At 44.8% G+C, this 15,330-nt stretch overlaps 2 protein-coding genes across 3 annotated transcripts; both read left to right on the forward strand.

Annotated features, from left to right (window-relative positions):
* Positions 1-5,398: 5,398 nt before the first annotated feature.
* Positions 5,399-9,710, forward strand: LOC136475216 (delta(24)-sterol reductase-like). Of its 2 annotated transcripts, none has more exons than XM_066472770.1 (3): positions 5,399-5,459; positions 7,542-8,804; positions 8,919-9,710. In XM_066472770.1, exons 2-3 carry the CDS (start codon positions 7,563-7,565, stop codon positions 9,360-9,362), a joined length of 1,686 nt encoding a protein of 561 aa, XP_066328867.1. In that variant the 5' UTR covers positions 5,399-5,459; positions 7,542-7,562; the 3' UTR covers positions 9,363-9,710. The 2 variants fall into 2 exon arrangements, with proteins under 2 accessions (XP_066328867.1, XP_066328866.1); XM_066472769.1 differs by lacking the exon at positions 5,399-5,459 and adding an exon at positions 6,032-6,334.
* Positions 9,711-10,134: 424 nt separating this feature from the next.
* LOC136475217 (replication protein A 32 kDa subunit A-like) lies at positions 10,135-13,543 on the forward strand. The gene is made up of 10 exons (XM_066472771.1): positions 10,135-10,372; positions 10,482-10,598; positions 10,736-10,833; positions 11,648-11,689; positions 11,812-11,889; positions 11,968-12,046; positions 12,134-12,229; positions 12,311-12,393; positions 12,659-12,730; positions 12,805-13,543. Exons 1-10 carry the CDS (start codon positions 10,286-10,288, stop codon positions 12,887-12,889), a joined length of 837 nt encoding a protein of 278 aa, XP_066328868.1. The 5' UTR covers positions 10,135-10,285; the 3' UTR covers positions 12,890-13,543.
* The last annotated feature ends 1,787 nt before the right edge of the window (positions 13,544-15,330 follow it).

Consider the following 15,330-nt stretch of genomic DNA (forward strand, 5'->3'; position numbering starts at 1 on the left):
TTGGTCGATGGTTGCTGGCGGCATTTGGATCTTGGTCCATTTCACGATGAAATTGGCCAACACTTAGGACTTGATGGCCATTTGAGGGGCATACGAAATGCCCTGACCCATCAGCTCGAGTGCCCACTTCGTGATTCTTCCTGTGGCATTCTAGTTTTGGATGACCTCACCGAGAGGGAAGGACGTCATGACCGTCACTGGGTGTGACTCAAAGTAGTGACGCAACTTCCTCTTGGGGATAAGGATGGCGTATAGGAGTTTCTGGATTTAGGGGTAGCGAGTCTTAGAATCGGACAAGACCTCGCTAATGAAGTACATAGAATGCTATACTTTGAGGGCATATCTCTCTTCTTCCTACTCTACCACCATGGCGGCACTGACCACTTGCGTGATGGCCGCAATGTAGAGCAGAAACGGTTCCATGTCGGTCGGGGGGGACTAGGATTGGGGCCATCATCAGGAGCTGCTTGACCTTGTCAAGTGCCTCCTAGGCCTCGGGCGTCCATTCGAAATGGTCGGCTTTCTTCAGAAGCCAATAGAGGGGGAGACCTCGTTCACCGAGGCGCGAGATAAAGCGACTGAGCATGGCAAGGCACCCTATAACTTGATGTACCCCCTTTATGTTCTGAATTGGGCCATCCTCATGATAGCCGAGATCTTCTCTGGGTTGGCTTTGATGCCATGCTTAGAGATGATAAAACCCAGCAGCATACCCCTCGGGACCCCGAAAACGCATTTCTCAGGGTTGAGTGTGATGTCGTTTGCTTTGAGTTTTGCGAAGGTTTGCTCTAGATCGGCTACGAGGTGGTTAGTCCATTTGGACTTGACCACAATGTCATCCACATAGGCCTCAATGGTTTTCCCGATGAGGTCCCCAAAACACTTGAGCATACAACACTGATATGTAGCCCCCATGTTTTTTTGGAACGAACGACATTGTGACGTAGCAGAACAATTCGAATGGGGCAATGACAGACGTCGTGAGCTGGTCAGACTCTTTCATCATGATTTGATGGTACCCGGAGTACACATCAAGAAAGCAAACAGTTTTGCACCCTAAGGTCGAGTCGACTATTTGGTCTATGCACGGCAAAGGGAACAGATCCTTTGGACACGCTTTGTTGAGACCCGTGTAATCAACACACATTCTCCATTTTCCACTCTTTTTTCTTACAAGAACAAGATTGGCTAAACACTCAAGGTGATACACTTCCTTGATGAATCTAGCCATCAAAAGCTTCGCAATCTCCTCACCGATGGCCTTGTGCTTCACCTTGTCGAAGCAACATAGGTGCTGTTTCACTAGCTTGGAGCCTGGCCTAATCTTCAAGGCATGCTTGGCGACTTCTCTTGGAATACCTGGCATGTCCGAGGATCTCCATGCAAAGACGTCTTTGTTGGCGCGGAGGAAGTCAATGAGCGCGCTTTCCTATTTGGAGGAAAGCGTGGTGTCGATGCGCACCAGTTTGCCCTCAGGGCTGCTGGGGTCTATGTGGACCTCCTTGGCACCCTCCACAGGCTTGAAAGACCTAGCCAACCGCTTGGGGTCGGGCACTTCTTCGACAATCTCCTTGCGGATGGCTGCGAGCTCTCTAGAGGAGACAATCGTCGTGACGTGTTCGCAGCACTCGACCTCACACTCTTAGGCACGCTGGAAGGAGGTGCCAATGGTGATGACCCCGCACGGACCCGACATCTTCAACTTTAGATAGGTGTAGTTGGGGATGGCCATGAACTTCGCGTAGCATGGACGTCCCAGGATGGCGTGGTAGATCCCATGGAACCCGACCACCTCGAAGGTAAGGGTCACCATCCTGTAATTGGTCGGATTCTCGAATGTGACGAGCAGATCGATCTGCCCAAGCGGCATGGCCTACTTTCCAGGCATGATGCCGTGGAAAGGCACCTCGGTTGGCTAGATGCGTGATCAGTTGATGCCCATGGCGTTGAACGTCTCAGCGTACATGATGTTGAGGCCGCTGCCTCAATCCATCAGCACCTTGGTGAGCCACTTCGTGCCGATGATTGGGTCGACCACGAGCGGGTATCTTCCTGGCTGTGGGATGCTTTCTGGGTGGTTGGTCCAATCAAAGGTGATGGCGGACTCCAAAAATCAGAGGAACGAAGCCATGATCGGCTCGACCGTATAGACCTACACGCAAGCTTTTGGCAGTGCTTGGAGTCATAGGCCATCGACCCCCCGACGATCATGAGGTAGCCATCTGGTGTCAGAAAGCCGTCGTCCTTCCCCTCGGCGTCGTCTGCCACCGAGTTGGGCTCCTTCCTATGTGCCCCCTTATTGGAGCCATCGGATAGGAACCGCTTCATGAGGGTGCAGTCTTTATATAGGAGCTTGATGGGAAAGACATGGTTCGAGCATGGCCCTTCGAGTAGCTTTTCAAAGTGGTCTGGGGTACCCTCGGCGGGCTTCTGACCCCCTTTACGGTCGACAACGGCCATGAGCGAGCCCTCGCGTTGCTGCTTGTTCTTCTTCTTGTTGGGACAGTTGGAGGCGCCTTCGTCGGCGTCCTCGTCCCGCTTCGCCTTGCTCATGGGACGGTCAAAAATCGCTTCGACCACCTCCTCGCCCGAGGCATGGCTGGTGGCAATGTCGAGGAGCTCCTTGGTGGTTCGTGGGCCCTTGCGTCCTAGCTTGTGAACCAAGGACTTGCAGGTGGTCCCGGACAGGAAGGCTCCTATAACGTCGGCGTCGGCGACGTCAGGCAGCTCGTTGCACTACCGGGAGAAGCGTCGGATGTACTCATGAAGAGTTTCCCTAGACTTCTGTTGATAGTTTTTGAAATCCCACAGGTTCCTAGGATGCACGTAGGTGCCCTGAAAGTTTTCCACGAAAATCTTCTTTAGGTCCGCCTAGCTTTGAATTCGGTTGGGCAGAAGGTGCTCCAACCATGTTCGCGCCGAATCGGCCAGGAACAATGGGAGATTGCGGATAATGAAATTATTACTATCCGCTCCACCGGCTTGGCAAGCAAGCCAGTAATCCTCGAGCCACAGTCCAAGATTCGTTTCCCCAGAGTATTTCGGGATGTTGGTTGGCGGTCGATACCGCGGTGGCAAGGCGGCGTTGAGGATGTGTCAGCCGAAGGCCTGAGGTCCTAGCGGGTCGGGGCTCGGGCTCCGGTCCTCGTCGCTGTCGTAGTATCCGTAGCGATGAGGGTGGTAGCCATGGCCGACTTCCTCTGTCTTGTCGTTTCGTCCACGCCTATGGGCATCCAGGGTGTTACGTGCATCACGGTGGAGGCCGAGATGCTCATGCACCAGGGCCGTGGCGCGCCCCCCGCCGGCGCACGGCGCCTGGTGAACATACATGTCCCTATCATGTCGTCCCAAGGGCGCGCACTGACTGGCTCGAGCTCGAATCGTCGAGACAGCGAGCTCTCCGCCTGCTTCGTTGGGTATCCCTAATACTGATACCCGACTTGTATATATTAATAATATTATTCATTATAAGTTTGGTCAAACTTAATCTAATTTGAGTTGCACAAATATCATAGCTACCGGTATCTTTTTTGGTGGGAGGGAGTATAAAATCCTAGGAGTATTTTATTTCCTCTCGATATGATGCATGTCTAGTCTTGTTTGGGTGCTGTTTAGACTCTCCTCCGTACCCATGTATAGATCGATCCAGAGGAACGAATACTCTTATACATGGAGTATTATTGTTTGGCCGTTGACTACCAGTACAGTACGTACGAAGTTTATTGTTGGGGTGTCATTTTCCTTATTATTATTATTATTATTATTATTATTATTATTATTATTATTATTATTATTATTATTATTATTATTATTATTATTATTATTATTATTGTGTTCGTCGTCGTCGTCGTGGTGTCGTCGCTGTGGCTTCTGGCTTGCCACGGTTTCTTGATGGTACCTCTACCAATGCAAACACCATCGGTGATGTATACTACCTCTTCTCTCTCTCTCAAGCTGTACGTATAGTGATTTTTCAGTTTCGATGTTACTCACTCAGTCCCTGAATAAATAGATTCATAGAGTTATTTTAAATCAAACTTTTTAAACTTTGACCAAATATGTAGAAAAAAAAAACATTAAGATTTATGATATCAAACTAGTCACCTTGTTTGCTTATTCTGAAATTTGGCTTATGCTGATGCTTATGCTGAAATGTTGTGAGAGAAAACACTGTTTCATGGCTGAAAAGTATCATTAGATGTATCATAGAATATATTTTCATTACATGCTTATTTTACGTCATAGATGTTGCTACTTTTTTTTATAAAGTTAGTAAAACTTAAAAAAATTTGACCGAGATGAATTCTAGGAATTGATTTATTTGGGACAGATGGACTAAGTTAGGGCGTGTTTAGTTTCCAAAATTTTTTACCTTCTACGGTAAAAGAGCATGTTTGGACACATGCATGGAATACTAAATGTAGACGAAAAAAAAACTAATTGCACAGTTCTCGGCAAAATCGCGAGACGAATCTTTTAAGTCGAATTAGTCCATGAAAAGCCTTAAGTGCTACAGTAACCCACATGTGCTAATGACCGATTAATTAGTACCATTAGATTTGTCTCGTAGTTTCCTGATGGGTTCTGTAATTTGTTTTTTTATTAGTATCTAAAAACTCCTCCCAACATTTTTCTGACATATCCGATGTGACACCCAAAAAATTTTCATCTCCCCAACTAAGTACACCCTTAGGCGTGGGATAGTAAGAGTTGAAGAGCAACCGTCAGCATTTAATATTCTATTTCTCAATAAACCCGAACCATTTTTGGCATGCAAAGATGAGTCCTACTCCAATGCATGGTTCTAGAAGAAGGTCTGCATGCACGGAAATCATGCATGGATACGGCGCACAGTGCTCAACTCAGAGCTTGATTAATCCCCTCTCTACCTTGCTCCCTGAAATTCCTTGATATCTGTAAAACTGACCCCTGTGCCTAAGAAAAAAGAACAGAGACAGTATACTATAATCATCGTATGCAGTTCCATCGTACCCAAGTTCAAATGGTAATAGAGAATCACACTCTGGAAGTAAGTGATTGGAGTTCATGCTAAAAATCCTCTAAATTTCACATGGGACAAGCCATTATATGTTGGATCTACTATCAGTGTACATACAACTTACATATATGAGCTTTAGTGATCCACCGAACATTTATTTCTTTTCTTTTTCTTGCGAACATCAAACATTTAGCTAGAAACATAAAATGTATATTAAATTACGTAGCTAAAGCTATCTAAAAGACCGTTTACCATTAGTTTATTTTTTTTTACTTTGTAGTATTTATTATCGCCATGTGATAGACATGGCATGTCCATGGTGGGCCATGCAGGCCTTGTCATTTGTGTGTATATAAACAAAGGAGGGTGTTGCTGCTAGCTCCCACGCTCCATTTTGACTTTTGAGGCATGCATGCAGATCCAGGCGACGACGAGCTTTCCCTCTGAGCCTGAGGTCAAGGTGCGTTCAATCTCTCGCTAGTACTAGTAGTAGTATTTGACATCTTGTTACTACACTTATTTTTGTTTTAGTGAAATTTTGCGCTTGGAAAAATGCCACACCACTGCACATTTTCAGTTTGGAGGATTAATGCTAGAACTAATATAATAAATAAAGTACCAAAGTGTTTGCTGCCAGCCTCTTCCAAGTTTTTTTTTGAGGGATGCTGCCTCTTCCAAGGCTATGTTTAGATTGCAAATTTTTGCAATCTGGACACTGTAGCACGTTTCGTTTGTATTTGACAAACTTTGTCTGATCATGGACTAACTAGGCTCAAAAGATTCATCTCGTGATTTACAACTAAACTATGTAATTAGTTATTTTTTTTACCTACATTTAATGCTCCATACATATGTCTAAAAATTAATGTAATAGAAAGAAAGTGAAAAAACTTAGAATTTAGAGGTGATCGCCCAAGATCTTTGCACACACCACCTCCGACGAATAATTATGTCATCACCAAGAAAAAAAAATCACCGAGCAGAAAACCGGCCAAGGCCGAGCAGGAGAGAGGAAGCAGATAACCCACCCAACCCAAAACCCCCTGGTGGAGTGGTGGTCTGGCTGCTGCTGCATTCGTGGTGCGCTGCGCTGCGGCGTGGTGGCCCAATCCAATCCAATCCAACCCAAATGCAATCTCTCGCGACTGGAGCTCGCTTCATGGCCATGGCACTATGGCAGTGAGTGAGTGCCGCAGGCCAGGCAGGCAGCGCCGCCGCGGCGCTTCACGGTGGAGGTGGGCGAGGGGAGGAATGGCGGCCGGCGGTTACGAGGAGGAGAACCATCCGCTGCGCATCTCCTCGATGCCTTGACGCACACATCTTTGCTTCCTCAAGGTCCTCCCTCCCTCTAACGCCCCGCCCCCAACTTGTACCTGCAGCGCGCGTGCGTCAAGCAAACCTGTGTAGATTTCTTAGCAAATTACCTTTTCTCTTTTTGATGAGAAATTTCCTGCAAGAAAATGCGTATTCCAAAAATAAATTTTTTTCCTTTACGGCCCGTTCGGTTAGGCTTAATCCTGGCCGGAACTGTTCCTGGTGCTGCTTGGGTGTATAAAATACAGCAGCCTTCCTGGCCGGATCAATTCCAGGGCTCGATTCCGTGCAAACTGAACGTGAAATGATGGTACTTTTGAGCGGGCTCATGTAAGGAACTGGGAATCCCCACTTTGTTGACAAAGTTTCATTAGCTTGTATAGTGAGGCACAGTTTGTTCAGTCTTTAGTCTGTACATAATATCATTTCTGTGTTATCAGTGAAGGCATGTATATGACTGTTGATCTAAGCTATAGTAGTGCAGTAATTGGTAGCAATAGTGGCCCTGTAATTGATAACATTTGCCTTCTCGGTTTAACAGTTGTTAGGCCGACAACACCATTGAGTCCATCCTTGCCCTCAAAGGTCGTACAGGGAAACGACTTGTCAGGCCATCGAAGTCACAGTACTTATATATAGCGAGTTTTTGCCTTTATTGCCCGTCCCTACAATTAATTAGTGCTAAGGTTCTCCTTATTGTTTCATCTGCAAATAGATTTCGAATTTAAATGTTTGCTCACATCTTTTCAATTCAGAAAGCAGTGTTTGTAGTCGCCCAATCCTCTTCCTTAAGAATTGTAGGATAATATACACATGTTTCATTTGACACATGCTATTTATGTTTTCTACTAATTTGTTATGTTCATTTGTGCCGATAGACTGTCGCCTCTCTTAGGGTTTTTCTGCAGTTGGTTTTAAAATAAGCAACACTAATATTAGGCCAAAATTTAAGACTGGCCCTCAAAGATTTTTTGTGGGAAAATAAAATGTAAATAAACACATAGACCATATGACCCTACAAGTAGTAGAAAGCAGTTATTTTTGTTCACGTACAAGATGTTACATGCCTATGTTATTTTCACTACATCTCCTAAGGCCGGCCAACCCTGATGATTATGGACACAATGTTCGCCCGTTTTCCACAATTTCCTTTTTCAGTTATCATCATTATTTTGACTGATGGAAGCGACATGCATGTACCTTGATTTTATGCCTTTTTTCTTCACAGAAGTAGATGCTGCCTTGAGACATGGCGGATTTGCAGACTCCTCTAGTGCGACCCAAAAGGAAGAAGGTTTTAGTGGACTACTTGGTGCGACTTCGATGGATTCCTGCTCTCTTTATAGCCCTTCCAATATCTGCGCTGATCTACTTCAGTGTCTTTGTGGGGAACACGTGGTCTGCCATGAAATCTGAGAAATGTCGACAGAAGGAACATGAGGAGAATATAAAGAGAGTCGTGAAGCGTCTTAAAGAGAGGAATCCAAAGAGGGATGGCCTTGTTTGCACTGCTAGGAAGCCATGGGTGGTCGTCAGTATGCGCAACGTAGACTACAAGCGTGCCAGACATTTTCAGGTTGACCTTTCTGCATTCAGGAACATTCTTGAGATTGACAAAGAGAGAATGGTTGCCAAGGTCGAGCCTCTTGTTAGCATGGGTCAGATAACTAAAGCTACCTGCCCGATGAATCTTTCGCTCGCTGTGGCTCCTGAGTTTGATGACCTTACCGTTGGTGGTCTGATAAATAGTTATGGAATTTCAGGGGGCTCTCACATCTATGGCCTCTTCTCTGACACGGTTGTCGCGATGGAGGTTGTTCTTGCAGATGGTCAGGTCGTGAGAGCTACCAAGGACAATGAGGACTCTGACCTTTTCTATGGCATGCCATGGTCTCAAGGCACAATCGGACTCCTCGTTTCAGCTGAGATCAAACTCATTCCCATCAAGGAATACATGAGGCTCACATATACTCCTGTCAGGGGGACCTTGAAGGAAATTGCAGAGGCTTATGCTGATTCTTTCGTGCCAAGGGACGGTGACCCTGCAAAGGTCCCTGACTTTGTAGAAGGGATGGTGTACTCATCCTCAGAGGGTGTGATGATGACCGGTGTTTATGCCTCGGAGGAGGAGGCGAAGAAGAAGGGCAACAGGATCAACCGTGTAGGCTGGTGGTTTAAGCCCTGGTTCTACCAGTATGCTGAGACGGCTCTGAAGAAGGGTGAGTTCGTGGAGTACATCCCTACGAGAGAATACTACCATCGCCACACGAGGTCCCTGTACTGGGAAGGAAAACTGATCATACCGTTCGGGGACCAGTTCTGGTTCAGGTTCCTGCTTGGCTGGCTGATGCCACCAAAGATTTCCTTGCTCAAGATCACCCAGGGTGAAGCTATCAGGAACTACTACCATGACAACCACGTGATCCAAGACGTGCTGGTGCAGCTTCACAAAGTGAGCGACGCTCTTGAGTTTGCTCACCGTGAACTGGAGGTATAGTTTCCTCTCTTTTTTTACCTCGCTGGTGGCTAGCCTAGAGTCTCTAGACCGTCCTCTTCAACTTGGTTGGGTTGGTATTCAGAATTTTGTTTTTTGATCTGATTTTAGGTTTACCCAGTGTGGCTGTGCCCGCATCGGCTGTACAAGCTTCCTGTGAAGACGATGGTGCACCCGGAACCAGGATTCGAGCAGCATCGCAGGAAAGGTGACACCAGCTACGCCCAAATGTTCACCGACGTTGGCTTCTACTACGCTCCCGCCTCTGTTCTACGGGGTGAGGAGTTCAACGGTGCTGAAGCCGTGCATAGGCTGGAGCAGTGGCTCATCAGGAACCACGGTTACCAGGCGCAGTATGCAGTGTCTGAGCTGAGCGAGAAGGACTTCTGGAGAATGTTTGATCCCTCTCACTACGAGCACTGCCGCCGCAAGTACGGCGCTGTAGGGACCTTCATGAGCGCCCACTACAAGTCCAAGAAAGGCAAAAAGAGTGAGGAGGAGGTGCTCGAAGCTGAAGCTGCCATCCTAGAACCTGCTGATGCTGATGCAGAGTGATATAACAGGCTTGACTTTGATTCCATTTCCATCCATCATGGCTACTCTACACATCCAGTTATGAACCATATATCCTTTCCCCTATAACTTGATGTGTGTTGTTGGAAGCTGTTGAATAATTTAAGGCTGTAACCACCTTTGGCTAAACAGTCACTCATTGATGGCAACATTCTGATAATACATTTAGTTGGAGTTTTTGCATTTGCATCTCTGCCTGTCAGGTTGGAATTGTATGTTGTGCCATAAAATCTTTTTTTTTTTGCAATATTCTGATAATATGTATAATTAAATCACTCTTCTGTAAGTTTGCTTGCCAAACTATAATTGTGATAATAATTAAACCCTGCGTGTTGCCAAATCTCTGCACACCTTTTTTCTGTAAGTTTGCCTGCCAGAACATGCGCATGCAGTCATCAGCTGAATCTTATTCCAGGATGCTACTTGTAATATGCATATTTGGATCATGCGTTCCTGAACATCAAGCAGCTCATTCTGAGTCTAGTTTTTTCCTGTAACCTTTGCATTTGGTTTCACCTCTTCTTGCTGCAAAAAAAGTGGCAGTGCTACTGCCTTTTTTTTTAGAAAAAAGGTCTGAAGGTGAAGCTTTGTAATTTTGTTCAGAGAAGAGATTTGAGCTTTGACTATCCCTCCTGTATCAGCCCTCGGCCGTAACAGTACGGTCAGGCCCATCTGTCAGCGAATGTGGACAGGCCCACACCGAGCCATACCCACTCACGCTCGCTCACGCACCGTGATAGCAAATGGCGGGAAGCAGGGATTCATTTCCCGCGCTTTTCCCCGGTCTCCCGCCAGTTTGCTCCGCCTTTAGGACTCCGCTCCCTTGAGATCCCCTCCCATCGATCCTCTCATCTGCCCACCCGCAAGCCGTTCAGCCGCCGCCGCGGCCGCTCGTGACCGGAAAGATGATGCCGTCGAGCCAACCCGACTTCTCGCCGTCACAGCTCACCTCCTCCCAGAATGCCGCCGCCGACTCCACCACGCCTTCCAAGGTCCTCTCTTCCACTCGCCGCGGGGACTCCCTCTTTTGCTTTCTTCAACCTCAATCCGTCGGTTCCCTTAGCCATGGACTTGCCTGACTTGTGTGATTGGATTTGTCAGATGCGCGGGGCGTCCAGTACCATGCCGCTCACCGTGAAGCAGGTCGTCGACGCGCAGCAATCTGGCACCGGCGAGAAGGGCGCTCCGTTCGTCGTGGATGGCGTCGAGATGGCTAACGTACGCGGCCCTAGATTCGATACTCCTCTTCCCCTGTGCTATGCATTTCACAGCCTTTCCTCCTCTTCGTCGTGCTTTGATTCGTTGACATGGACATGTTCTCGCCGTTAATTCGTCAGCCGCGGTTCCCTTTTCAGATTCGACTTGTGGGGATGGTCAACGGCAAGGTGGAACGGACGACCGATGTGACATTCACGCTCGATGATGGCACCGGCCGCCTCGATTTCATCAGATGGTGAGCCTACCGTAATACTGCTTGTTTGGTTCTCTCATAGTCAATCCCAGAAATCTTATCAGAACACATCATCATTTGCTCATAAACACCAATGCTGAACATCAGGTTATAACCACAAAACTGCATAGGTGCATGTGAAAGGCATACCTGTGGAAGTGGAATGTTTCAGTAACAGTTCCATCTGTTGTTCCTTCCAACCACTGAACCTGCCTCGCCATTGTATCCTCCATGTGAACCTCCTTAACAACTTCAAGTTCTCCCTGCAAGGATAGTGATTCTCAGTGACCTGATAAGTAGCAGAAGTGATACCAATTGCGCTGTTGATGCCAACTTGTCAAGAAAAGCTAACCTGAAAGTAATCGTATATTGTTGCCAGCTTTAATTACTGCTTGCAGAATTCGTGTAGACTAACCTGAACAGAAACAAGATGTTGCATTGTTGGTTTACCAAATCTTGATGTAAATATATAGCACAAAATATTCTGCAAACTGATTTAATAACCAACCTGGCCCTTGAAGTTCCTACCATGCCAAATCTTGTGTGTCAGTTCCCCAAAATGTACTCAATCTGCACTTCAGTGAAGATCTTTTTCCTTTTCTAAAAAGAAATGGCCGGCTGGAGTTCTGCCAATAATATATTGATAAGGAGATCTGTCTTGTTTTATAAAAAAAGATATAGTCACCAGTTCCAATGTTAGGCCAATTACATAATCCTACATTCAACCAAGTTATTCATGGCTTATCATGTTGGTTGTCTGCGATTAGTAATATGTTTCCTTACACAAAGTTATGTTATTTATGTTTCTGTTTCGCAGGGTGAATGATGCTTCAGATTCTTCCGAAACTGCTGCTATTCAGTAAGTATAAGCTACAACCTTTACATTGTTCCTAAAGCATTTCACTATCTTTTCTGGAGGAAAGTCGACATGCTTTTGTGCGGATAGTTCACAGTTTTTTCTCTCTCTCTTTGGTTATCAAGGAATGGTATGTACGTCGCGGTCATTGGAAGCCTCAAGGGACTTCAAGAGAGGAAGCGTGCTACTGCTTTCTCAATTAGGTATCCTTGCAGTAACTTCGTTTAAGCTGAACAATTCTTGCAATGCAGCCAACAAATAATATATTTATTTTCTTTCAGGCCTATAACTGATTTCAATGAGGTTACGCTGCATTTCATTCAGTGTGTTCGGATGCATATAGAGAACACGAAATTAAAGGTGTCACCCTTTCCTGTACTAAGGTCATATACTCCTTGCTATCTTTTCCGTGGCTTTGTTTTACAAGGCTTCTGGTTTATATCATAGGCTGGCAGTCCTGCACGGACCAGTTCTTCTATGGGAGTGTCAGTCTCAAGTGGATTCAGTGAATCAAGCACACCAACATCTTTGAAAACGAATCCAGTAAGTTATAGTTGCAGTTATTGCATTGATTATTTAATCAAAACCTTTTCACATATCATCATGTCTTACTAATTCCTATAGGCACCATTGACTAGTGGAGCAAGTGGATCCGATACTGATTTGAACAAGCAGGTGCTGAATTTTTTTAGTGAACCAGTGAACCTGTAAGTCGCATATCTGTGGCCCCTCCTTTTTCCGTGTACTATGTTTTGATCAGCCTTTCCAATAACTTGCCCTAAATAAAGTTTATATTACACATAATCATCCTTTTCTTTCTTATATTTATTTCTTTCTTATGAAAATATGATGCCGCATTACCTGTTTTACGTTTAATAATTGCCCTTTCACTTAACAAATAAAAATTTGCTTTGTTGTGATGCCTTGGTTAGCATGTTTTCTCATCTTTATTTGTCATTCTGTTGTTGACAGTGAGAGTGAGCACGGGGTGCATGTTGATGAAGTATACAAGCGGTTCAAACAACTGCCAAAGGAGAAGATCAAGTAGAGCTCTCTCTTCACTTTCACTAGCACACACAGAAAAAACAGAGTTCTCAGCGGCTCCTTTTGTTATGCAGGGAGGCTATTGATTTCCATGTGGATGGCGGGCATCTTTACTCAACAATTGATGACTTCCACTTCAAGTCAGCTTTAACCGATTGAAGTTGTAGCCAAAATCAAGCGCAGTCAGCCTGCTCGAATGGCAGAGGACTAAGTATCACTTGACAGAACTGATTCTGCCTCCCTATACTACCAAAGTCTGAAAAGGAAGGGAATTTTGATGGTGTTGAACCTATCTATGATGGTCCTCAATGTATGGGTTATGGAAATATCATGTTGTGTCAACTAGTTGATTTGCATCATTTGATGAAGTTGTGTCAAGGAAGACTTTTGATGGTGTTAGACCTATCTTAGATGGTCCTATATGCATGGGCTATGGAAATATTATATCTTGTGTCAACTAGTTGATTTTCATCATCTGATGAAATTGTGCCAATGAAGACGAGTAGTAAATCTTCGTCTCAGTAGTGACAAATCGATATGGTGTGGTATGTTTTCATCATTGTGTAGTCCTTTTGCCAGTATGATGTGCTATTTTGTTGATGAGATTATGTACTGATGCAGTGCTGGGTTGGGATAAAGCTAAAAGTTATTATGCTGCTTTTAAGCAACAGTGCTGCCAGAAGGAATTGCATACTAATCCACGGATGGTGGACTAACCAAACAAATTGTGAACCGGTCATGCATACTTGTACTGGATGCTGTTTGTCCATGTGTGCAAGCACCTAACTACAGGAGACTTACTATACAGTTCGAATTGTGAACAGTTGCCTCTCCATGGATGTTGAAAAGCTTGAATTTTACACTGTCCAGCGGTCAAACTGTTATGCTGTGAGAGGAAAACCTGTTTCATGGCTGAAAAGTAACGTTGAATAAGCTTAAGTGTAGTGCTGAATAAGCTCAAGCGACACTACTTTTCAGTCATGGAATAGTGTTTCCCTCTCATAATATTTCAGCATAAGTTAAATTTCAGCATAAACGAACAGAGTGGCAACGAGACATTACAAATTTACTTAAAAATAAGACCGGCAACGAGCCCAATTAAGGCCGCGTTTAGATCCAAATTTTTTTGGGTTTTGGCTACTGTAGCACTTTCGTTTGTATTTGGCAATTAGTGTCTAATTATGGACTAATTAGGTTCAAAAGTTTCGTCTCGTGATTTTTCACCTAACTGTGTAATTAGTTTTTTTTTGTCTACATTTAGTACTCCATGTATGTGCCGCAAAATTCGATGTAATGGATACTGCGTAAAAATTTTTGGCAACTAAACAGGCCCTAAGGCTTCTTGCCCAAATACAAGGTGAGGCGGACTTGGAAGCTAGCTACTAACCGTACAGTTCCTTCTTGTTTGCACAACAGTAGCTTTTGTACCCATCTCTGTCTCTTGTTATGTTGGGCACTATCTATCTTGAGGGCGATCTAGGTGTACATGGGGTAATTCTTTTTTAAAGAAATACAAATTTTGTTACAAATCATATCTTCATTTTGCTAAAGAAAATGCAGATACCTATGTTAAAATGGACCATATATATGCTATGTGTTTTTTTTTTCGTGCGTCCACACTAGTAATTTATCATTTCTTGCGTATGGCAAAAGAAATTTAGTTTGGACTTTCCCATGTATTCCTAAATAGACCTAACTGTGGATACTAGAATTTTTGAAAGTATAATTTCTGATGGAATTTACGAAAGGTTTGTTCCAACGTTTTATCCTATCTTTACCCTGGATAGGCTAAATATGGCATGGCATTAACAGACTGATGGTATTAGCAGTATATTGGCATGGCAGGAATCCATTTTCCTGAATTCCTAAACTAGTTCATGAATCGATAGAATTCCATGGGAATTGGCGAGTTTGTTTGGTTATCTCTGCATACAGATGGTACCAAGACTTGGTTATGTCTGCATACATGTGCAGATTGACTGATTATCCATACATACTACGACAGTCCGACTGAATGACTGCGAGAGAGCCATGAAAAGATGTAGATACAGACAGGCAGAGAGACAGAGAGATGGACAGCGAGACATTTGTAGATTGGCCAATAGCTTTGATTCGGGTAGCTGGTCCAATCGCAATCTGGAGCCAATAATTCAGATGCAAAAGCAGGCCAGGCACGCATGCACAGCGATTTCACTGGCACTTTGCTCATAATGTTTTGTGGTGTGGTGGTTCATCAAGAGAAATATGAATTGGCTGACGGATTTGCAGTGCCACAAAATCCATGTCCCTGTACGTCAGGGATCACCACTACCTTCCCTGGCGCACATCTCCACACCACCAAAACATCCATTGCAAAATTCAGGGTCACTGATAGACAGACATAGATACTACTCCAGTAAATAGTGCAATTCCTGATATAATTAGCTGGTTTCTTTTAGAAAATGGAAGCAACCAAGAGACAGAATGTACCGACGTGGTCAATTATAACTGATATAGTAACAAATCTAGCGACAGGATGAAATATACTGCTAGAACTGTATATGCTACTGGAGAAGGACTGTTGTTAATTAGTGGTTGGTAGATCTAATTAGCTTATGGTG

The sequence above is a fragment of the Miscanthus floridulus genome, chromosome 8, assembly GCF_019320115.1.
Source record: "Miscanthus floridulus cultivar M001 chromosome 8, ASM1932011v1, whole genome shotgun sequence".
Classification (NCBI taxonomy): Eukaryota; Viridiplantae; Streptophyta; class Magnoliopsida; order Poales; family Poaceae; genus Miscanthus; species Miscanthus floridulus.

What these genes read in the sequence shown, in the direction of transcription:
- LOC136475217 (XM_066472771.1), top strand. Translation starts at nt 10,286, where the DNA reads ATGATGCCGTCGAGCCAACCCGACTTCTCGCCGTCACAGCTCACCTCC. An exon ending in ATGGCGTCGAGATGGCTAAC is followed by an intron (nt 10,599 to 10,735) that starts GTACGCGGCCCT and finishes TTCCCTTTTCAG; the next exon opens with ATTCGACTTGTGGGGATGGT. An exon ending in TAGAGAACACGAAATTAAAG is followed by an intron (nt 12,047 to 12,133) that starts GTGTCACCCTTT and finishes TTTATATCATAG; the next exon opens with GCTGGCAGTCCTGCACGGAC.
- LOC136475216 (XM_066472770.1), top strand. Translation starts at nt 7,563, where the DNA reads ATGGCGGATTTGCAGACTCCTCTAGTGCGACCCAAAAGGAAGAAGGTT. An exon ending in TTGCTCACCGTGAACTGGAG is followed by an intron (nt 8,805 to 8,918) that starts GTATAGTTTCCT and finishes ATCTGATTTTAG; the next exon opens with GTTTACCCAGTGTGGCTGTG.